The 26,384-nt window shown below is 31.2% G+C and overlaps 1 protein-coding gene across 1 annotated transcript; it reads right to left on the bottom strand.

Annotated features, from left to right (window-relative positions):
- Positions 1–4,809: 4,809 nt before the first annotated feature.
- On the bottom strand, positions 4,810–26,145 carry LOC136981490 (terminal uridylyltransferase 4-like). The gene is made up of 12 exons (XM_067277796.1): positions 26,066–26,145; positions 20,788–20,874; positions 18,449–18,546; positions 10,540–10,701; positions 10,372–10,461; positions 10,185–10,298; positions 8,775–8,855; positions 8,515–8,692; positions 6,885–6,932; positions 6,716–6,804; positions 5,633–5,846; positions 4,810–5,557 (listed from the first exon to the last, which is right to left on the bottom strand). Exons 1-12 carry the CDS (start codon positions 26,115–26,117, stop codon positions 5,364–5,366), a joined length of 1,407 nt encoding a protein of 468 aa, XP_067133897.1. The 5' UTR covers positions 26,118–26,145; the 3' UTR covers positions 4,810–5,363.
- Positions 26,146–26,384: the final 239 nt, after the last annotated feature.

Below are 26,384 nucleotides of genomic sequence, written 5' to 3'. Positions count from 1 at the left end.
CAATCAGTTCAAATGTTTTTGGCTTCCAAGGGAGCTTTTCTTGGAAACAACCAAGTTCCAAAATGGAATGCTAATGTAACCTGGAATATGAACTTTACTAATATGATATTTCAGATCAAACATTATTTAGTCAAAGAATGTTTTTAGTCAACATTCTTCACATAAAAATATACATATGATAAAACACAATATATAAACATAATATCTAAAATACGGAGCATGCACCACTTAACGACGGGGTTATGATCCGAGAAGTATTCGGGGATTCGGCAATCATCGGAGCTAACGTAGACAAATCTATATGGCATAGTCTACCACTTACATAAACTTTCCGTAACAGAATGTATCTAAACAAAGAAAAAGTATAGGCAGCTTGTAAATGTGATCCATCATTGAAACATTACATCAGGGCCGGCCTTCTCGATAAAGGGGCCCGGGTGCAAGAAACTATTTGGGCCCAAATGTTTTTCTAAAATAAAAAAATTTACAAACACGAACATATATTAATGCATGTTTATTTAAAGCGTGATTTTGTTCTTGCTAATACATTAATTACTTCAGAAAAATTACTAAAAATACTGCATTCTTGATAATGTTGGGGCCCCCTCAATCGCGGGGCCCCGGTGCGTAGCATCCGCCGCACCCCCCCGATGGCCGGCCCTGCATTACATAGATATACCTGTATTGAATTCTAAATTTTAATTATGTTATACAATAATGTAACTGTGTATCAATAACAAAAAACTTAAATTTAATTTGTATACTAGTACATTTTTTATATTAACAGGACTTATTATACTGGAAAATATGGATGCAGATATTTAGTCTTACAGATCAAAAATAATGTTTTTTATTTAGTTCACCTGAACACACACACTTTAAACTTGTGTTTCGGACTTGTTCATCTCTCCTCAGCAGGCCTTCAAACGACACTTTCTACAATTAACAATAAAAAAAACATTTCTTTGGTACAATTATAACTAAAATTAGTTAAAAACACAAACATTTCCCGACAATAAATTAAAAATTCTTACAAATTCTGTACTTCCGAACTCCTTTACATTTCCAATTAAACGCACAATCCACAGCAACCATACAATTTGACACATTCCTAATTTTTATACATTAAAATCAGTTTAAAACGATAAATTTAATTATTATCTAAAATATCATCATTTCAATTGACTTACTTCCTTTTTGTTTATTCTTTTCTACTTAATTTTTGTTCTAATTTGTTCCTATCACTTCTTTTATACCTCTTCCTCCCCCCTTTTATAATGCTTAACCATGATTGGTGGATCTCTGTACCATTGTTGTTATTCATTTTATTAGTTTGCCTAATTATATTTAAATGCTCATACAGTTGTCTTTTATAATTGTTTTTTTCCTTTTTCCCGATTTTTACCGTATTTAGATCAATTGCACAACCTTCTGTATTACAGTGGTCAGCTACTGCTGAATTTGCATAGTTTCCTCTGATTGCTCTGATATGTTCACTTAATCTTATTTTTAATTTTCTTTTAGTTTCTCCTATATATGTTTTCTTTGGATTACAATTACAATCAAATGAATATACTATTCCTTTCTCATCTGTTATATCATATTTTTCTTCTTTTCTGTAACATAATTGTTTTTTAGTTGAATTTATTTTTTCCGGTATTAAGTTGATTCTACTTTTTATTACGTTTTTAATTCTTTCAAATAATTTTGGAACATATCTTAATTTAATAAATTTTTTCTCTATCTATTGAATTTGGTTGTTTGTCATTATCTAGTTTTTCAAGCCATTTTTTTATTATACATTTTGGGTAATCATTTAAAATAAACATTTTAATTATTTCTTCTTCTTCTTGTTTTTGTGTTCCTATTTCGCTTGAATAAAATAAAGCAAAGAACAAGCGAAATAGAAACTTTAAGACGTTATGACTAGTAAACAGTATTTAGTTCATGACATCTTCGACTGCTGCAGCTAAACATATATTCCTTCCAGAATTAAGATATTTGTTCTTTTTTTTGTTTTTACATATTTAAAATTACTGTATTTGTTAGAATGTAAAATATACTTTTTTTCTGGAAAATAAGAGGAGTTTTATACACCTAAAAATATATAAATGTTTTTTTCCTTTAAAAAATGATTTTGGAAAATGGGGTGTGTTTTACATGCCAAATACAGTACATTACTTATCATAAAATATGGAAAATATAAATAATTTAGCACAAAATAATGACGCAAATACACTACATAATATATTTTTATAAACTTTTAACTTTAAAAAATATTTTATTTAGTTTTACAAATTTTATAAACTTATAGAAAGATGATAAATCTATTTATAAAATGTTTAAAATATCATTTTTATTCTTTAGAGTAATTTTTTTTTAAATTATCATCTCATATTATGTTCATATAGACTTAATCTTATTAAATTCTAAATTATAATACAAAATATTTTATAATCATTTAAATATTTGAGCATAAAATATAATAACAATAACATAATTTTATAAAGTTTCCTTCTAAAAGATCATAATACTGTATAATATATATGAAAATCATCATCATCATTATTTAATTTTTATGTGATATGAGATTCAAAGTTTATAATATTTGTAAAAAACAAAAATTTTAAGTATATAATATAATGTTTTTAAAATTTATATCATTAAATTAAAAAAAATTAAACATTAGTATCAGTGATTTTCGACACAAACGGAATACCAAATCGTCCGTAACAAGTCAGAGATCGTAATGTGTAATGCTTCATATTATTCTTGACTTTGTTTTATGTTTAGGGTTTGTTATTGGGGGAAGGAAATCTTTTGTCTACAGGACATTTCCTAGTATATTTAAAAAAGAATTGTCTCTCTGGTTCCACATTTCTGTGCTTATAGAATTTGGTTTTATATCTTTCCTTTGTTTCAAAAGCAGATTGTTTTGCTCATTGTTTTCTGTAATATACCTTGTTCTACAGAATCTTAATCTAAGAAATCCCCTTCCTCAATTTCTTTGTTAATGCAGATTATAATTTTGTATACTTTAATTATTTTTCTTTATCACAATTAGAAATATGACAATTTATTTTTAACTAATACAGGGTGTCCAAAAGTTACTGTGCAGTGAGAAATTTGCAATGACAATATAATTATACGTATGGTATTGCATACAAGACCTATAAGTTGTCCATATACAACTTATAGACATTAAAGTTACAGTACCATACGTGTAACTGTAAAATCTCTCTCTGCACAGTAACTTTTCAGATATCCCATCTAACAAACTGTCTCCAAAATCTAATTCATATTCTTATTTCAATAAATATATACTAGGTATTATTTTTTCAGTTTAAGTTACTGTGCCATTGTAATTCTGTTAATTATAATTGTCACTGTCTGTTATATTCATGCCACATCTTAATTATTGAAAAAGCAGTAAATTTTCTTTTATACACGTCTAAAGATTGAAACAATTTCAAAATTTACCCTCATTTTTCTTCAACATTAATTTTAAGTGTTTCGATATAACTCGGCTACATCGAATATGTTTGAAAACAGAAACCTTGTCCTCGCAATCTAACATTTCGTATGCATTCTTAATAGTAGCAATATAGTATGCAATAGTAGCAAGTATTTTTTAATGTCATATGGGGTCTTCGAAAAGAATGCCAACATTTTAAATTACTGTAATTATGTTGATTATTATCTGAGAAGCATGTGACGTACACCGATCGATAGTGAAGTGTCCAAGTTTCATACACCAAATGTCTATTTGTTTGATGCCTCTATTAAGTACCGTAAACAAAAATGATAATTTAGCAAGAGAGGTGTTTTTGTGTTCTAAAGTTTGCTAATTCAGAATCAGTCGTCATGTTAAAAGAAGACAATTACAAAATTATATAATAAAGTGGAGAATATTTACAGAATTTAGCTATTATAGTATGAAAACCTTTTGTTTCTGGATTACACCACACTCATATCACATGCTAATCATTAAAATTTGAATATTTAAAAAGTTTTTTTATTCATGTATATTTTAAAAACATATAAATCAAAGTTAGGCACCTCTATTTTATATCACAACAAACTGAGTCCAATTAATGATACTTATGAACATCAAACATTTTCAAGTTTTGTGGCACATTAAAAACCGAGACATATTCCAACTCCTTGATGATATACACAAATATAATAGAGCAAGAAAGATAAATAAACTAATAAAAGTCTTATTTACCTTGCAATAATGAGAAATTTCAAATATCCATATAATTACATTCCATTTGAATTTGCATCATCTTCATCTTTGGATGCAAATTTGAACAGAATGTCTTTTAAAAAACTGCCACAGCTACTGTAACAAGTTACAAACAGCTTTTGACAAGTAAACAACAATGCTCTCAATTTAATTATTATATTGTTATTTGCAACAAGAATTTCCTTGTGTTCAGGCTTATTAAACATTTAAAAATACAGTTTCAAGATTTTCATTATCCACATTTGATTTGTACCATAGTTTTAATGACAAATAAGACCTGTTCTAATAAAATAAAATATGGAAATGAGGTCAAGAGATAAAAAATTAAAGAAAAATTTTGGCAAACCGAATATAGTGTGGACGAATTTATAATCTGTAAAGCATTTGAAGTAGATTTAATTAAAAATTTTTTTATGATGATTTAATATAAAAACATCACTTTTAAATGTTTCTCATTAAGAAAGGAATTTAAGAAAAAAATAAATAAATAAGAATTATACTGTAAAATATACAAACAGTTCACAAAATATTTTAAATTCTAAAATTACAAATAAAAACAATTTCAAATATTTTCATTTTTTAATAGTTTTTGATGCAGTACATAAATTGTTACAGTATCCCTGCTGATTTTCAAGCATTTTTGTTTTATATTACAGAGCAAATGCACTGTGGTGAAAATATTCACGATAAGAATTTATTACTAAAAATAACAAATTTTTGTTGTCGTTTTTTTAAAAAATGAAAGATGAAAACCAAACAGTAACAATGAACATATTAAAAGAATTTGTTAAAATTCTTGACTTCCCAAAATTAATGATTTTCTCCAAAAAAAAGAAATAAATCTATACACACACACACATATATATATATATGTATATATATACATGTCTTCTGACCACTACGATAATGAAAAATCTATAAGATCAAAACGACGCTAAAAATTATAATACAGAAAATAATTTTTTACATAATTTGTAAAAAGTGTCTTGAGACATATCTTTTAAGAATTGTCCTTTTCATTTTGTAATTATTTTTTTAATGGTTTTCATTTTCCTTTTTTGTTTTTATATATATTTGTATATACTGTATGCATTCTTTTCCACTTTCACTACTATCATTTGTTAAAGTCTCTCTGTTGAAATCTTGATACTATTCTTGTATCCTGTCTTACATTTGTGGGTTTGAACTGTTGAAAATTCTGCGGGAGATTACTCCCCATGGCAGAATTTTGGCTGAATCCTTTCGATTGCTGGAAGTTCGTATTATTCCAATGAGCATCTTTATGGATGGATTTGTTCATATTTCTCTCTGTAAATGTTTACAATATGTAATTAATTCTTAAATTCATTTAATAAACATTAACTAATTAAATATATTTTGTACCGTTATATGAAAAGTTCTTCTCTTGCAATTTTTGCCCTTGATTTTCGCTATTTGTTTTTCTTTTGCTGCCAAAAAATTGCTTGTGCCTAAATCTGTCCGTTCTTTTAAGAGGGCAATCTTTCATTTTATGGCCAATTTTGTTACATATTCGGCATCCCCTTTCATTTGGAGGATTTTTACCGTCCGTGAACAGTTTCCCATTGAAAAAATAATCCTATTGGATAAAAATATCACAGAGTAATTATATAAATTGACTAATTAATTAAATACAAATAAAAATTAATTAATTAATTAATTGGATATTTTTATACAAAGGGTAAGTTTTTGAACATGTAATTTTTGCTTCTTTTGTTTAATATGTTCTAAAATATAATTTGTTCAAAAAGAACATAAAGATTTTTGAAATATTTAAGTGTTAGACTCTTGAGTATTCTTATGACATATATTAATTATATTAAATCTGATTAAAGAATAGCACTTTCTGAATTTAAAATATTTCATTCAGTGTGTTTAGATAATACAGTGTTCTTGAACATCCATAGTTTTGTAGATTAGTTTTGGGAAAAGAGATGTGAGTGTAATACTGAAGACAATGGTAAAAGAAATTGCATCTAAGTTACAACATTAAATCAGTATATTTCCACATATTCCTAATTTGGCAAATATGATATCTTGTCTGTACTTGATTTTGGCTCAAATCTGAGTCGGCACATTAGGGACCATGCTATTAATGTCATCTGTGATTCTTATACATGAAGCTCCCATGTCTAGCACTTTTGTATCATACACAGAATTCTTGACATGCCCACAAAGAAAAATGTTCAAATTTGAGTTATGGGGCAAACCACGAAATCAAGCCCCAGCAATCTACACCTTGTGGCAACAGAGTCCAGATTGCCATTGTGCAGCAGTGCTTTCAAGCATACACGCATGAAACTTGAAGTATTGACCAATATTCTCTAACTCACTTTATTTGTGTCTGAACAAATAGATTTTACAGACCAGTTTAAAACTAGAGACATTTGAAAGTTAACACCCTATAATTTAAGTATCAGTGGTTTTAAAATAATATTACAGACTTACAAGAATATTCGGTAAATCCCTCCTGTTGGGCGGAGTCCTACCAAAATGTTCGCGACCTCTTCTGAAAGCAGCAAATATGAATGCATTCACTAGAAAAAAAATAATTAAATGAACATTTGTTAAAATTTATGATTTCATTCTGTAAAAATCTATCAATTTTGCAACTCACTCTTTCTCGAAACACCTGCTCCTAGATTATGATTGTGATCAAAAGGATCTAAAATTAAAGAGATAATATAAATATTTTAGATTAATAGCAAATTAATAATTTTATTAAATATAGTTTTATGGAAAAAACAAGATACTGTCAAAGTATATTTGGCTATTAAGACAAAATATTGGTGATAATTTCTTAATTTTAATTGATGATTTGTGTAACAATACTAACAAAACTAGTGTCTTAACACAATGTTAAATCCCTTTTAATTATTATGTAATCTTAATGCCATTGTGTTAAATGTATCACTGAGAGAATGAGACCACAAAAACTGACAATTGGTTGTGGGATTGCATCTGACAAATGGGCCAGTCAGAAGGAGTTTACTGGTTTTTTCCTCATGTTTAATGGTTTGCCCAGGTTTAAGAAATTCCACCAGAATCACTCCATCTGCATTACAGAGAACAAAGCTTATAACTGATAGTACTGTCTTTGGCATTTTTTTTTTTTGTTGGGGAATGGAGGTGGAGCCATTCTGTACCCTGCTGTTTTGTTTCAGGTACGTAATGGTGAAACCAGCTTTCATCACCTATCACAATACTCAGCAAAAAATCATCTCCTTCATTTCCATATCTCTTAAGAAGTTCTTGAGTGATGGTTTTTCTCTTAATTTTGTTGTTGCAAGTCAATAAATGAGGAATAAGGGCACATACTTTCCGATATCCTAAACTCTTGATCATCTCCTGAACTATGCTGTGCCCTCTTCCAAGATTTGCTGCAATATCTTCCACAGTTACATTTTGGTCTTTCTTAATGATCTTATCCACTCTTTCCTTGTTCCATTTGTTAGTGGTAGTCCACAGATGGCTGATCTTCGATGCTTGTGTTTCCATCTTTAAAATGTTTTACCCATCTTCTAACACTGCTAGCACCCATGCATACAATGTCATATGCATGCTGAAGTCTCTGGTGAATTTCTGCAGTGAAGATTCCCTCTTTAATCAGAAATTCAATCACAGCATGCTGGCAAAACAAAACATCAGTTGCTGCCATTTTGTATCAGCCATCTCTGGTCATGTGATGAAAGCTAATTACATTACAACCTGCTCATGGCACTGTCTATAGTCATGGATTATGACAATGTTTTTAGTTTTTTGTAATTAATAGATTGTGATTTATAAAAAGTTATTGTCCATGACTTTCAGTATGACCTACGTAGTGTTCAAATTTATTTTTTATTGCCATTATATTTGAGATCTCAATACTTTCTAGTAATCAAATATTTGCAGATAGTATTCTCCTGTCTCTAATTTTGGAACATGTTAATTCTGATAACAGTATCCATGATTATAGTAAGTGAATTCTACTACAATAATATCAATAAAATTACAAATTTAACTATCAAGTATCAATTAATAATAAATTTTACTAATAATTTAATCAAAAACTCTAATATTATTTATCAAATTGCACCAGCTGTCTAATATTTATCCCAAAATAATTATCAACAATATGGATCATTGTACTCATAACTTTATCGAATATATTTTTGTGCAAATGAATGTTAATTAATATTTTTAAGAGTCAAATAATACTAATCCTTAGTAAATTAGCAATATCAAAAATTCTATAAAGACCTTACCCTCAATCGCTATACTCTTTGTATTCCAAAGTTTCTCAAATCTAGTTAATGGAGCCTTCTGACGGATACATATGACCAATTCATTCACTCTAAATTTTTCAGTGTAAAATCTCAAAAGACCCAACCATAATTCACCAAGAGTCTCTGTATTTTTCTTACTTTGAGGCCATACATCTTCCTAAAATTAATTGTGTACAATTAACTTTGATATATAATAAAGTTTAATTGATTAATATCAATTATTTTATAAAGAAACTTACTAAATTATGAATATCTTCAAAAAACCACGTATTACATCCATCTACATTTCTAACTGGCTTTGGCTTGGAGGTATCATACAGCTAAAAGAAAAAATTAATATTATCCAATTTATATTAATTAATTTAATAATATTTTAAGGTTTAAATTGAAAAAATAACATAGCTTTCTCTTGTTACTAAACTTAATTTCTAGGACAAAGAATTTGCTTATAAGTTTAATGTGAATTCACAAAATTAATGTATGATTTTGTCATCTCAAATTAAACCTAAAGTAAGATTTAAATTGCAAAGTCAGTTGAACTCAATATTCACTGTCCATCAATTCTAGATTTAACTGTATTTATTGGCAATTTAATTATTGATTTAAAACATCAGAGGAAATAGAGGTTGCCATATTCTTCAAAAAAGTCTCGTGATCTGAGATTCAACTGATTTTAGTCATGTCTTTGACTTATATTTTGTGTCAAAACTGGTTTACAGTCCAATGGCAGTGTGAAATTTCAAGGTTGCTAGCTGTTGCTGGAGTTGATGAGATCATCATCTGGTTAATAATCAAACTGTAACTCAGCACAGCAAGGTGTTGGCATTAAATGTGTGTCACTAGATCAGAAGTGTGCACCTACAGTTTAATGTCTAAAAAAGTGGAAGACAGCAAATGCAGAGGAAACTCTGTGAACTCTGCTGTTATTAGACTGTAAACCAATTCTCATATTCTACAGATTTTAATGCTAACTTAGCCCATTCGCTTGTTGAGTCAGAGAATTTTGTAAGAAATGAAATGATTTACAAAGAGATCAGAATACAAGAAGTTTGTTTTGTTAGTAAGTTAGCTATCTTAGCAATTGAGGGCATAAAATTTTTTACAAGTTTTGATAAGAAGATACTATTAGAATTTATAGAGAAAATACACCAACAACTGCCATAAATGATCGGGCTAAATTTTGGATAAATGATTATAGATTAGAAATAAATTTGGCACTAGAGTTAGGCACCATCTCTTATCCGGGTAGCATCACTGGCAATGCATCTGACTGGTAAGTGAGAGTTGCGGGTTCGAGTCCCACTTTGGGCCGATTCTTTTCTTCCAGTTTAATCTAAATTAATTAAATATTATAATTATTAATTTTAATAAGAGATGGTGCCTAATGCCTAACCCTAGTGCCAAATTTATTTCTAATCTATAATCATTTATCCAAAATTTAGCCTGATCATTATGGCAGTTGTTGGTGCTTATGATATTGAGTTTCATTTGATGTATGTTTGAATTTATAGAGAACAATAAGATGAATATTCCAATAAATAGAAATGTGTAAAAGTAAGCTTGAATAACAAGAATGAAGTTTAATTTTTGTATCAATTTACATGCAAACCAGTTAGTAAATATTAAAATTAATAAAATTATTAACATACTTCTTGCAAAACAGGAATAACCGGAGGATCTCTTTGTTGTAAAAAATACAAGACCATTAATATGTATGCATACGAAGACAAACTTCCACGAGACGCATCACATATATCACAGATCTGAAATATAAATATTTAATCTATTTTAGTATCAATTAAATAAAATATAATTCAAGAAAAAATTTATTCTTACCTTAGCAAAAAATTTTAGTACATAACCTAGTTTCTGAACTCGGGGATCAATTTTACTATAAGTTAACAAGAGGCGAGTGTTATGCTGACCCTATAAGGCAACAACAAAAAAGATGTTAAAACAGGAAAAACAACACAAAATTTATTGAATTAAAAAATATTTACTAACCAATGTGTTATAGACACTTATATCGCCTTCTTTATTTGTATGTTTGAAAGAGAATTTAATTATGGGAACTTTAGCAGTTGGTATTGGAAGAATGTCTTGTATTTTCTTATACTTTTTCAATTCAGCAGTCAGATTTTCTATAATGTGTTGCTGGTTTAATGCCTATAAAAATGTGATAGTAAATTTTTATAAACTATAAAATCTTTGCTAATAATTTTGCTATTAATAATTCACATTATCAATAATCATTTATATGAAAAAAAATTATGAATATATTACAAGTACCCTTAATAACAAAATGAATCAATTAATTAAATATTTTAAAGGTAAAAATATATCTATAATTAAAGCGGATAAGTCTCATACACTTATAATTATTGATAATTCTGAGTCGCAATCAGAGGAGAAAAGAATAGTTTCTACGAATGAATACGAGTTATTACCTGGTGATCCTTTGGAAGAAATAAAAAAGAAATTAAGTGAGTTGATAAAGTTATATAAACATGATATTTCAAATCAAGAATTTAAAAACATAGGTAATTTTAATAATGTTCGAACACCTCAACTCAATATTAGATTAAAAACTCATAAAACAGGAAAGCATTACAGACCACTGGTTGATTTTAGACATACAGTACTATATAATTTAGAACAATATATTAAAAAGTATTTGCAATGTATATCATACTCTAAATTTAGTGTTAAAAACACTGATCAATTAATTTCAAGATTAGCACGTGGTCATGTTAAAGACTCTTACAGGTTAGTAAGTTTAAATGTTAAGTCTACCTATCCCTCTATACATTTGGAGTTTATAATTGAAAATTTGAATAGACTTAATTTACCGCATTGTATTTTGGAATTTATAACCTTTATTTTTAAAAACAACTATCTTGCAGTCTCAATGAAATATTATCGCCAGAAGGATGGCATAGCAATGGGTTCAGTTGTCGGCCTGAAGTTGGCAGAAATTTGTATGATCCTGATTGATGAAACAATTTTTCAATTAAAAGGTATAGTCTTTTATGCAAGGTATGTCGATGATATACTAATACTATATGATTCTGACATTACTACAGCAGGAAAAATTGAAAGTTATGTGAATACATTGAATGATAATATTAAGTTTACCTGTGAGGAAGAGATACATAATGAGATAACATATTTGGATGTGATAATAACGAGAGAGGAAGAAAAACTGTTATTTCGTAAGTATGAGAAAACATGTAATATTAATAAAGTAATAAATTATAAATTGTATTGTCCAAAAAAAAATAAAACGTAATGTATTTGTTATGGAATTACAAAAAATATATAGTAGAACTACCTTACAAAAATATATAGATATGGAACTTGAAAATGTTTACAAAAAATATTTGTTAAATGACTACCCACGACAACTTATACAAAAATGGCATTTTGTTTATATGAATACTAGATATAATGTTGAAGATAAAAAAATAGATGAAGTGTTCATCGATATACCATATATTAGAAATCTGTATGAAAAATATAAATGTTTATTATATAATTATCCAATAGAATTAATAGGAAAACAATGTAATCAATTTGATAAAATTTATTTATTTAATTAATAAAGGAAGCATTACAACAACAAAGAATCCCTTGGAGAGTGCTGGTGTCGTCTACAAACTATTGGGTTGTTTGGAAAGTAATTTCATTTTTTTATTACTAGAGGAATTAGATGTATTTTTACCAGCCAATTTTATTTTAAACCACATTTTCATTATATACTTCGACAGCTGACATTTTAAGGCTTATTTGTAAAAAATTTTGTTTGATTCTGTACAATTGTTTTTTTTTCAGTGACCCATCAAATATGGAAAATCAAAAGCATCATTTTCAGCATATTTTGCTTTTTTATAACTAAAAAATCAAAATGCTGTTCAAACTAGAAAAAAATTGTGGTACATGTTTAGAGAAGATGTGTTGAGAGAAAAACAGTGCCAAAACTGGTTTACAAAATTGCATTCTGGCAATTTTAATATCGAAGATACACCCCATTCTGGATGGCCATTTGAAGTCAATGAAAACAAAATAAAGGTACTGATTGAAGCAATCTGCCATATAACAACATGTGAAATCACTAAGAGATTAAATCTGTTAAACTGAATCGTTTATTATTACTTAAAATGAATTGGTTTCATTTCAAAGCTCGATATATGGGTTCCACATGTTATTAACGAGAGATGCTCTCGATGGTTGGATTTTAAAGAAATTTTTTTTTAAGCTTTTACCAGACAATTTAACAATTGATTCAAAAGTGTACTGCCATCGAGTAAACAAATTGAGTAACATCATCAAACAGAAAAGGCCAGAATTGATCAACAAACAAAGTGTAGTGTTCTATCATGATAATTCCAAATTTCACACAAGTTTGGTAACTCGTCAGAAACTGTTATAGCTTAGATGGGATGTGTTATCACACCAACCATATTCGCCAGATCGGGCACACTCAGATTATTATTTGTTCCCATCTATACAATTTTTTTTAACTGTAAGACATTTAGTTGAAATGACAATGTCAAAAATCACTTGGATCAGTTTTTTGTAAACAACAATCAAAACTTTTATGAATGTGAAATCATGCTACTACCAGAAACAATGACAACAGGTATTTGACTAAAATAGTCAATATATAATTCAATAAAATATTTATTTATTATAAGAATATTGCATTTATTTTTTTATGGAAAAAACGAAATTACTTTCTGAACAACCCAATACAATGCACATGTTCAGACAGAAACATTTATGTTGGTGAAACGGGTAGAAAACTTGGTGTACAATTGAAGGAGCATGAGGTGGTGGTACGTCTCAAAAGAATAGAATCTCCATGGTACCAGCATTGTAATAATAATATGTGTACTATTGATCGTAATAACATACATTATCTATTTTATAAAGTATCTTTATTTATAAGACAGTTTGTAGAACATTATTGTATTGGTAGCTATGCAAATACAATTAATTTGAATACAGGAGTAAGCACTGATGCATGTTGGGATGTATTTGTTGAATATAAAAGCACGAATATTGTTAAACAGAGTAACCACTGAGGAAGCTATTTGTAGCGTAATGCATATGGTGATAATTGTTTAATAAAAGGTATTGTCGTCTTTGAGTATTTCTGATTGTCTTGTGTCAACTACTTCTAAGTTGAGGAAAATTGAGTATTTTGACTCGCTGTGTTTAAGTATTTTAAACATTTTAATTTTTATTGATTCTAATAACCGATCCCATTGTTTTATTTATTTTAATATGAATATATTTATTAAAACTTATACTTTATAAAATGTAAATGTTTCAGTTTTTATAGTAGAAGAATTTTATTATTATAATTAATTTGATAATTGTTTAAAAGTCTAAAATAGATAATTACTAATAAACAACAGGTCTCAATTAATTGACACTGTACAGTAGAGCTCTAATTAATTGAGACATGTTTAACTGAGTGCATCATCCAAGATGAATTCTGGACAAGTACTTTGTTAACAAAGTTCATTGCATGATGCAAGGTACTTGAAAGAAGCTCTAGAAGTTTCAAAAAGAATTTACTAAGATAACTTCTCGCAATACAAATTTTAATTGTAATTATCATAAAGTTTTGATTTTTATAACTATATTCTTGTATTTTGTCAGTCACTTTCCCAATTTTTGATTATCCAAAGTAACCTAAGTCCACATTGCCTTGAATAATCAAGACACTACTGTTTTTCAATTTAAGTGTTGACTGATTGATTAGTCCAAGACACTAAAACGTTGTAGGTCATATGGCTGCTCATAATTATGCCCATTGTGGGTTAATGGGTTAACTGGCATATATGAGGGGTGTGGAATAAAGTTCCAATCTGTTCCAAAAGTTCCAAAGTGTACTATCATAATTCTTTCTTACACGAAAAACCTTGACGATCCAGTGTTTTTATATACAACTGCTAACGTTTTCAACCCCTTCGGGGTCTTCATCAGGCACAGCACAAAGGTAGTTTCAAATGCCCGTGAATGGAACCAAGAAACCAAAGCGAGTTCTATTCCAATTTTTGAAATCAAAGAAATTGGAAGATAAAAACGGAACATTATGCACGAGCTATTATCTATTATCTACGCCTGCGTACTATTTACGTTCACCGCTCTTTAAATTTCAAACAATTAATGCAATATTAAGTTATTTGTGGGTGTGGGATTCCCTCAAGCAAAATTTCCATGCTTGCGAGATGTTGATCGCATCCTTGTAGTTGATGCACGTGTTGTGCAAACCCGCTTTATATATCTCTAGGGTCTCCAGCGTTCTGAGTTGGTCCGTGTGTTGTGACATTCTGATTATACGGGCGTTTTTGAGGTCGGCAGTGATTCCCTGCTGTGTGGCATACGTTGCCAGTGTGGTAGATAGTTTATTATTGGCAATGTCGTACCTTCTAATAGAAGTCTGGTCTACGTGGGTTCGACCAAACGCTCCCTCCATCAGCGACTCCGAGAGCACAGGTACGACATTGCCAATAATAAACTATCTACCACACTGGCAACGTATGCCACACAGCAGGGAATCACTGCCGACCTCAAAAACGCCCGTATAATCAGAATGTCACAACACACGGACCAACTCAGAACGCTGGAGACCCTAGAGATATATAAAGCGGGTTTGCACAACACGTGCATCAACTACAAGGATGCAATCAACATCTCGCAAGCATGGAAATTTTGCTATGAGGGAATCCCACACCCACAAATAACTTAATATTGCATTAATTGTTTTAAATTTAAAGAGCGGTGAACGTAAATAGTACGCAGGCGTAGATAATAGATAATAGCTCGTGCATAATGTTCCGTTTTTATCTTCCAATTTCTTTGATTTCAAAAATTGGAATAGAACTCGCTTTGGTTTCTTGGTTCCATTCACGGGCATTTGAAACTACCTTTGTGCTGTGCCTGATGAAGACCCCGAAGGGGTTGAAAACGTTAGCAGTTGTATATAAAAACACTGGATCGTCAAGGTTTTTCGTGTAAGAAAGAATTAAGTTTCATCCAGTCTACAGGAAGAAGTATAGTTGTTATATCAAGCTATGCTGGCTAAATCATACAAAAAATTGGTGTTAGCCCTAACTAGAGCTAAGGGCAAATTGGAGTTTCTTATAGAGTGCAGGAACAGAAACGTATACCCTATGTCGATGTTCCGAATCAGACTCCCGATGGGATGTGAATCGCTGTTACCGAAGCTACGTGAATTATGCTTGAGAAAAGCCATAAGATCAGTAAGAAAAAATGTTTTCTCCAAACTCAAAACTCTGATTAACCTAGAGAATATTATGCATAGACAAAATCCTGCAATGTTAATCGAGCTAAACAGGAAGGTAGCGCTGTATCAAGAAATTCTACAAAGAAGCCTTTATGAACGATATCGAAAGAAATTGAGGTGGATTATTGGTAAACAGAAGCCTAAGAAGACGTCACAGAATCTCTCGCTGGTCTGCTGGGACAATATTTCCCCCCCTACGTACCTTACTCGTGCACTAAAACACGGACCGCTGTATGCACCTGGGGATCATATCATACAACCAGAAAAAGTTATGCCTGACGTGGAACACCTGATTACCGGGCTTCCGGAGGTCCAAAAGGAATATTACAGGTGGAAAGTGGTGAGCAAGATAAGCGAAAACAACAAGAGGAGGCAAGATGACGGGTTCTGGAGCCTTATACATGCATCCAGGAAATGGTTAAGGCAACAAAACAATGTTATCCTCAGAGCTGACAAAAGCAAGTCCCTGGTACTAATGAAGAGATGCACATACGAGGCTATGATGCAAAGATACATCAATGACACTGACTGTGAAAACGCGGAAGATGGATACCTCCAAAGGTTACAGGCAAGGGTGAAACGTTTCACACAAACCAAGTTAGCTGGAGAGTGGGGCTTGCGTAGGGCGGTTGTGGCGTCCCCTGACGTGCCAAGGCTGTTCGCCTTTGCCAAAACTCATAAGGACCTACCCTCTCTCAGACCAGTCCTAGACAAGGCCAGATCCCCCACCAGGGCTTTAGAATCGGCCATACACAAACTTGTGTGTGACCAAATGAGGGCGTACCCTTGGGCTATCAGGAATCCGATCGAACTGGTGGAGTCATTGAGGGTTCTTACCACTACAGAATCAACGTGTATCACCGTTCTTGATTTTGTATCACTGTTCCCATCCATTAAAATACAGCCGTGCTTTTGCGAGCTCAGGGATATATTACTCGCCCGACCACACGCCTATACACACCGCAAACAGATACTAGAATTGGCGCATATCCTCTGTTACTCATCCTTTTTCCGGTTTAATAACAAAACATACGTACAAAAACGAGGTGTCCCCATGGGTAGCCCACTATCGGGTGACTTATGCGAGCTAGTGATCAGGAGACTTGAACAACAAATAATCCCGTCATTCCTTACCAACATCCTCCTCTACAGGAGGTATGTAGATGACATCCTTATCATATGGAAGGCAGAACCAGACATAAATGAGTTTATCAATGCAATGAACACCAACGGGTATGGGCTAAGCGTTAAATTGGAACAAAAAAGCAACACCTCCGCACATTTCCTCGACTTGGACATTCAAATAAGAGATAATAAAATCACTCATAAAGTATTTTACAAACAATGCCATGTACCTCTGTTCATCCCAGCTTCCTCGGAGGATCCATATTCGTATAAGATAGCGGCTTTTAGGGCACTAATTAAGCGCGCATTCACGCACAACTCGAAGTATGAAGACACAGTGGCCGAGCTAGGCCGTATCCAGGAAGTGGCATCTCAACACGGTTATGATAGAAAAATAGTGTACAACATGGCACGCAAGTACGCACGGGGAAATACTCGTAACAACCTACAAGCCGGGGTAAGATCCGCAGATATTAGTGCAAGAAAAATAGTTGAGTACAACCACCATTTAGATGCGATATACAGAGAAATCGCATCCAGCACCCGAAATAAAATAACTTACAGGAGACCGCGATCAGTTTACAGCTTACTTCGAAATGGGAAGGACAATTTGGACATGAAACACGCACCGGGCGTATATGAGGTTCCCCTGTGGGATGACAGATTTAATAGAAGTCTGGTCTACGTGGGTTCGACCAAACGCTCCCTCCATCAGCGACTCCGAGAGCACAGGTACGACATTGCCAATAATAAACTATCTACCACACTGGCAACGTATGCCACACAGCAGGGAATCACTGCCGACCTCAAAAACGCCCGTATAATCAGAATGTCACAACACACGGACCAACTCAGAACGCTGGAGACCCTAGAGATATATAAAGCGGGTTTGCACAACACGTGCATCAACTACAAGGATGCAATCAACATCTCGCAAGCATGGAAATTTTGCTATGAGGGAATCCCACACCCACAAATAACTTAATATTGCATTAATTGTTTTAAATTTAAAGAGCGGTGAACGTAAATAGTACGCAGGCGTAGATAATAGATAATAGCTCGTGCATAATGTTCCATTTTTATCTTCCAATTTCTTTGATTTCAAAAATTGGAATAGAACTCGCTTTGGTTTCTTGGTTCCATTCACGGGCATTTGAAACTACCTTTGTGCTGTGCCTGATGAAGACCCCGAAGGGGTTGAAAACGTTAGCAGTTGTATATAAAAACACTGGATCGTCAAGGTTTTTCGTGTAAGAAAGAATTAAGTTTCATCCAGTCTACAGGAAGAAGTATAGTTGTACTATCATAATAGATTATTGGGTCTGGACCAGATTCAAACTTTAATCCCCAACAGTAATAGACTAACACCTTACCATATAAAAATGTGAATAACAATTTAAGAGTTATTTTAATAAAATCTAAGATCTAAGTGATAAGAATATTCCAAAATTATTACAATTAAATAATTACCTCTCCAGAATTGTTTTCAAAAGTTAAACAGATGTCAAGATCACTGTCTATGAATCCAAAACCATTACATGAGGAACCAAAAAGTTCTAGCTTTGCATCTATAATGATAATTTTATCTTTAAATATTACATTAAAAATTCAAATATTACAATTACAAACAACCATAATCAATTGGGCTATAAATCCATTATTATTAATGTTTAGATACCAAGTAATTTGGTATTAGAGATAGACATTAGGTGCCATCTTTTAACTGAATTAATAGTTATAATTTTTAATAATTTATTAAATAATTTAGAACCATCTGGAAAATGTTCAGTATATATATGTTACAGCCAAAGCCTGAAATTGGCAAAGCAGGAAGTGTCCAGCCAAATCGGAAAATGGCCAATGTCACTGTAAAGTGACTGGCCAATGTCTGATTTTTTCTTGATTTTTGGGATTTGGCTGGCTAGTTTGCAAAATGGTCTGGAGCAATCAGCCAAAGTCAGAAGAAAAAAGGCATAGTCATTTATAAGTAAGTTATATACAACCTTTCTGAACAGATTTGAAGTTCTCAGCCCCACTTTTGCTTTGCAGTCAAACATGGCCTCATAGAGTGACTGCTAAATGCCTTGGTAAAAAAAACGGTTTTTCATGAATTAAATAAATCAGAGATCCTTAGCCCAATGTGTTGATTTATTTGTTTGCATCCATGACATCATCATGTTCTGAACATCCTGGTTGGCACGATCAATGGAATCTTATCTTTGGTTATGCCTCGGTTTTCCACGTACTAGTTTCAGTGGAGGTTATATGTTCTTTAGTTCATTTATAACTTGGTTTGCAAATTTTCTCCCATTATTTAATTGATGCCCATTTGAAACACCTATAGTGGTGAAGATATCAAGAAGTTGGTATGCACCTTCTGCTCTTTTGCTTTTCAGAGGTCACAATAATATAAACTTATTAAATGATCCCGATAATTGACTATAAACTTGTACTTGCCGTCAGGTTTACTTTGCATGTATGTATGTAAGATCTACTTGGCATCTTGAGTTAAATTTCATAAACATCAAAGATTTAAAAATTAGACCTTTCTTAGAATTTGACAATTTGGTCTGACATGGTTGCATAAGCGGAGGTATAATGTAATGACTTCTTTAGTGACATTTTTCTACTTAGTTTGTAGCTCTTTTTCCATCTGTATGCAACCGCCATGTCCAATTTTCAAGTGGGTATCATGCAATATGTAGAAAAATTCTTCTGTATGCACATAGTACAAAATATTGCTATTGTGTCCTGTTATTGGCACAATAAGTGTTTCTTTGCTGTCAACTTCAATAACATCATATTTTCTTAGTTGTTGATAGTCAACAGTCATTTTTTTGCTTTGCTTTTGCCTGTTTAATGTCCTCTATAAAAGTGCTGTATTTGTCTCTGATGAAGATCCCACTATTATTTGTTTTAACTTGCAGCAACATATTCAAAAGTATCTGACAACCTGATTTTTTTTTTTTTATCAAATGTTGTTTCTGCATTTACATGTAGTCCAATTTCACTCAGCATATTTGTTCCATCAGAAGTAGCCATGGGACTACCTATGGAATAATAATTATAAATATTTGAAATTGTAATATCATTACATGGGATACAGCCCCAGTAAACTGTTTTCTGTTGCTAATTTAATATGTTCCATTAAAGGAAGACAAGTTGTAGCAAGCAATCCTTTATTAACCTCAGCATAATTACTATATGCTCCTTCCAGCAATGTGTATCATCACACGTACTCCACAACACACATTATACGTGACCTACGACTTAAATTTTGAACGCAAAGTATTCATATAGAATACTATAGAAATACAAGGAATACAGTACTCACAATATTATGTCAGCATACTAAGAACAAGTCACAGAGGCAGGACCTTCTCTGAAAAGCAGCAGACATACGGAATATTATTGTCACAACATAACAGCTTCCTTGGTAGCACGTGCATGGCACAATCACATTGGAAGTGAAAGATGTACTGCCTACCGGACAGTCTTGCATCAGCACATTGAATTTTGGCCAGAAATTTCCTCTCTCTTTGTGAAATGGTTGGCCAAAGTAGCATATACAGTGGTCATTTCAAATACATTGGACATTGGCCACTCCTCTCGGCCAGAGTGCGAAATGGCCAGCCAGTTCAGAAACTGGCTGAACTTCGGGCTTTGGCCGTAACATATATACAATTACTAATTAAAAAGTTTAAATATTTTCATGTTAAATATTATATTTTTATAATAACTGAATAAAATAGTGAATTAACGATATTATTATTATAACCTATATATAAATATCAAAATTATTAAAATACCTAAAAATCTACATTGGATGTGTTTTTGCAGATTATATAACAGAGTTTTATTTTCTTCCTGAACTTTCGGAGACAATTTCCATAAATCTAAAATAGAATAATTCATTGTATAATGTTAACTACAGTAAAAAAATAAAAAAAAAAAAAACATTAATATATATTTCTGTATGTAATATATATATAGTGATCAAATGAAGGTATAACTTGTGAGTAGCAGGAGTGTAGAATATGTTCAATCACATAAACAAGATTTGTGGAAAATTATAGCAGTCCCGAGAAACTTACAGTATAAAAAATATTACAGCAATAGCTGCAAAAATTTACATTAAGTAACATAGAGTAATGTCTCGGCTAAGTATATATGACATTTATTCAGAAAATTCACCAAAATGCAAGGACCTGTGTTTTAACTCTTTAAGCACTGAAATTTTTGTTTTTACTATGCATCTGTAGACTGAATAGTTTTTACCCAAGGATATACTTTAGTGGAGACATATGGTATAGTTTCTCCCCAGTTGTGGAACAGTTCAACTATATTATTGGGGGGTTTCTATTTGTGAAGTTTTGTGATATTTTGTTGTTATTGTTTTTGTCAATATTTTTATGTAACATGATTTTAAATGTTATCTTTTGTATATAATGAGAAATGCCCCTTTTTTTGCTTTGTATATAAAATAAATGATATATTAGTTACTCATCTTCTAGAAATAAATAAATAATCCTTTCATTAAATACCAATAAGTTTTAATATAATGTTTCGTAAATCATTTTAAAATATCGTAAAAAATATTAAAATATACGTGAAAACGAATATAACATTAATACCAAATACATTCTAACCTACACATCATCAATGCCATAAGATATCAGGCTAGATAAAGGCTATATTATTATTTATTTACGAAATAATTTGGTACTAGAGTTAGATGCTATTTCTTATTAACTTTAATATTTATAATTTAATTAATTAATTTTAAATAATTTAGAATAATTTTAAATAATTATTTCTTAAATAAATAATATTATATATAGCCCAATATCTTACGACTTTGATAGCATGTAACATGATTAACAATATAAAGTAATCTGAATTATAACAATAAATAATATTATAAAACAAGATTAATATAAATATAATAAACGAAAAGAAGTCAGAAAAAAGTGTAAATAACATTTCATTCAACAATACAATAATATTTAATTTACATAAAAAATATACAGCATATACAAAACAACAAAGATTTTGTAAACATAACTGACATTCGATATCACTCTTAAATCAAAATGAACTCAACCAAGTCAGAAGGGAGTAGAGGAAATGTAAAGGATTTGTAAAGCAAAACCAGTAAAACAACTTTTCGTTCGGCCAACTTCGTCTTAAACGAATTAAGCTGATTTAGGCCGACTTCATGTTTAAAGAATTAAAGTGAAATCGAAATATTTATTTACTTTATTTCTAATCAATTCAGTCATTTCTTATGTGATGGCCTACTTATACAGTTATGTACTTGCAGTAAGGACAAGTCAGCTTCAGTTATCAAACTGTGGTTTTGGTTTTGGTTGATTTTTACAAAAACCAAAACCAAAACAGGGATTTAAAAGAACCAAAGAAGAAAATCTGTTTTTCTTTCAAAACTCTTTTTGACACTATTTAATGGGCAAAATTTCATATTAGCTTGAATTAAAATGAAATGTTCACTTGTTCTCAGCAAGGAAGATTTGCAAACGAATAAACTGTATTTATAAACATTTCCTGAACTGCGTCGATTAAATAGTTAAATAGAAGTTTCATTGTCATTATATACACATTATTTTTCTTTATTTTTCATATATTTATTATAAAATAAAAATATTAATGTCAAAATATATTTTAAAACAACATAAAAATATAGTTGTGTTTTCAAAATAAAATAAAAATAATGAAAAAGTCAGTCAAAAATTCTAAAAAAGTATCTTTTTGCAAAAAAACTCAGTGCAGATTGTACAGTTTTTTCTAAAAAATTATTTTTAATGTCATTGTTGTTGCAAATAAATTTTGTATTTTTAGACATCAAAAACTGTGCTAACTAATGCCCTTTGCTAAAAGTAGATAATTTGTAGTGTCAGCAATGACTTCAATTTTATTTCTTTTAATCAACATATTACATCAAATTTATAATTGTACAAGGCAGATTCAATAAATAAGGTTAGTAGTACTGCTAAAAAAATAATGTAGAGTACAAGGTTTACATTAAAAATATTGAAAAAAAAAATACAGTAATGCAGTCCTATAATCAATAATCATTCCTGCCAGATGGAATTTGCACCCACCATGTAATTTACAAAATGGTGTCGCCCATATCAAATTGCACCAGAATTGAACAATGAGCTGTTATTCAATTTTTAACTGCCAAATGTACTTACAAGTTAGTGAGATTTAGTGAGATCCAACAGCAGGATGTATGCACAGTACAATAAGAAGAAACATGCATATATAAACAATTACTAAAGCTTGCAAATGGGTTTTTGAACCCACAAGCTTTTTGCAGTGACAAGAAAGGCCAAACAAACAGACGATGAGCTGCATAGACTTTTGAACCCAAGTCTTCTGTAGCAACACTTATGACTCTCAATATTGTGCATTCATACATCATGTGATGGACCTAACTAGCTCTAATGTGTTTGGCTGTCAAAAATTGAATAAGATTGCTGCTTGATTCTGTTGCTGTTTAATATGGGCAACACCATTTAGTAAACAGCATAGTAGACACAAATGCTACCTGATAGGGCTGACTATTGCTACTGTATACTCTTTCAATATTATTAGTCTCAACCTTGTTTGCAATATTATTACTTTTTACAGCACTACTAACATTAAAATAATAAACAAACTGTTACAAAAAGGCATTAAATACGTTTAAAATAACATTTTATTGCTGTTAGCACTTTCAATGTATTCTAAGGCATTGTCCTCAGGCAGATATAAATTTGAATAAATCTTTCAAAGAAGCTTTTTAAATGAAAAGTTAATGGCAATAACTGTTTAGAACAAATTACATTTAAATAAGCAAACAAAGAATTTAAATTAAAGTGTGTATGGTGACTACACGCATGCTTAGGTGCTGAGAGTGGATCTAAAAGTGATGTTTCAGTCTTTTATTTAACTGACCCACATTGCAGGCAACTCAAGTGTGGGGGAGTTGCATGGTTTTAGTAATATGGTGAGAAGGACCTCCCAAACATACACCATGCTCATCTGATCACAATACCTGAGCATCAACACCCGGTCCCACAGTGGGGTGTGTTGATGTAACACCATCCTCAATAGCTCAGTGTCACACCTTCCTACCATGATGGAATGTCGGTGTTCAGAAATGCAGCAAGATAACATTTTAGTTGTTGCTCCTAGGTAGTGGGTGGATATACCTGTTATTGTATTTTCTAATGGATAGAGTATATGCCTGACTTCTCTAGGATGGAAATAGCATCTCTGTCATTGCATAGAAGTCTGAGACTTGGACATGGGGTAACTGGTAAAAGTAATGTGTGTTGTCTGAAAACACGGCAAATCCGGGCAGTGATGCAGCCACAGAACAGTAGTGATGGACAGACTATTGTGTAGTCTTTTGGTTTGAGTAAGGTGGTGACAGGAAAAAGAGATCTTTATCCTTGCTCAAGACACGTTTATATTTGGAACTGCTATATCCCGCCACAGTCACTGCTGAGCAAATGGCAGCTAGCTTGATGCTGGTAGCAGTATGAGTGGATGGCAATAAAAAAGACCTTCTAATTAAAGGAGCTATAGCTGTATTTATGTACTGCTGTGGTTGGTAAATCGTGGCTGGGATTAAAGGGGATATGTTATCAAATTTGTGGAACACAGAGAACATTAAATCTCCCTGGGACTTCGAGATGCTTAAGTCTAAAAATGCAATTTCTCTCACTATATTAGTGGATATGCTAATGTGAGGGGAAAATTAAAAATCTTTCGCTCAACATGCCTCATGACTAATCCGCTAGTATAGCAGACAATGGTGAGCCCATTGAAACCCCTTGTTTTTGTAGATATACTTTTCCATTGAAACGAAAGTAATGTTTGGTAGAGAGTAAAGGTTTAGGTTTGTAACAAAGATTAAAGCTTCTCGTATCTCTAAAACTTGTTATGCAGAAAAGCACTCCTTGATAAGTAGAGTGTTGGCAAGCATAACAGCCTCAAATTGAGGTACAGAGAGCAACAACATCCATTTTAGAGAGACTGTACCTATTAGAAGATAATTCTTCTAGCATAGCTGATAGAGTTGCTTTGGCTGTGATGGAGGAAGGTGTCACAAGGGGGAAGGGGAAAGAAGCCCACTTAGAAGCTTGGCAAGTGCCTTTTCAAGATAGTACATAGGATGGGACCTTCTGTTAACTAGTGGCCTTAATGGCCAGCCCTCTTTATACATTTTTACGTAAAAATGTTATTTTAAATGTATTTAATGCCATTTTTGTGAAAGTTTGTTTATTATTTTAGTAAAAAGATCGGCATGACCTCCAACCTTCAAGTTTGATTAACTTACTACTAACATTATTTATTCAATCTGCTTTGTATATACTGTTCTATGACAAGTGCTTAAATTAAAACATTCTTTTAATTTATCAGTTTTGTCTTGTGTAGCAAATTATACGTTAACCTATTTAATTATTTGTAGGAGTTAATTTAAATTTTCCAACCCATGAAATAATAATTATTAAGTGGGTCCTACATGAAATAATAATTATTGGGAACATTTCTGGTATAACTTTCACATAAATCTTTGTCTTATTTTGCATGCTAGCATGTAATAATTTATGAGGAAATTTTTTATATTTTATGGAAAAATTTTGGATCCTGAAAATATTCTGCAGCCCTGGTAAGTGGTAGTATGCAAAGTAGTTTGGCAATGTTGTGAGTCAGACTTTGTAAATCTGTAAAACAACTGTGCTAAAGTATAGCCAGCTCACATCATTATAAAGTTTTGGCTAGCAATATCATCAAGCAATCACCTTGTGCTACTTCTTGTAAGAAGTTGTTATAGATACTTGTGTTATTTATATTATATGCATGATCCATGCAAGTCATATATAAAGCACAATTATTATTATTAAAATATGTTATATTTCAAATGTAAAGATTCCAATATAAAACATTAATAATTATTTTTCAAAATCAGAAAATACTGTTAAAGCATTTTAAATTATGTTGTTAAGTTGTAAAATCTAAGGAAAGAAAAAGATTTAATTTAAAATTTACCACATTCATAATGTTGCAAATACTTACTAAATATAACTTCACAGACTTCTGTAAGCAACAATTTATGTTGTTCATCCATTTTTGGCAATGGCCTTAATTCGGGAAGATTCTCGATCGATCGTACAGTTCTGAAAAATATTAAATTATTAATAAGAAAACAAAATAATTTATTCTTACTAATTTAATTAAGTTTATCATCAATAATATGTTTGATCAAAAAATAAGGAAACTATATTCATAAGTTAAAATAGGAAAATACATCTTTAAGCTAGGTACACATGTACTAATGTGGTTGAATAAACTATCAGCTTGAATGTGCGGATGACAGAACTGTCAGCTTTTTTTT

This window comes from Centruroides vittatus, unplaced genomic scaffold, assembly GCF_030686945.1.
Source record: "Centruroides vittatus isolate TY-2023 unplaced genomic scaffold, ASM3068694v2 contig_766, whole genome shotgun sequence".
NCBI classification, from domain to species: domain Eukaryota; kingdom Metazoa; phylum Arthropoda; class Arachnida; order Scorpiones; family Buthidae; genus Centruroides; species Centruroides vittatus.
Note: the sequence above shows the minus strand (reverse complement) of the source record. Positions and strands in the feature narration are given on the sequence as shown.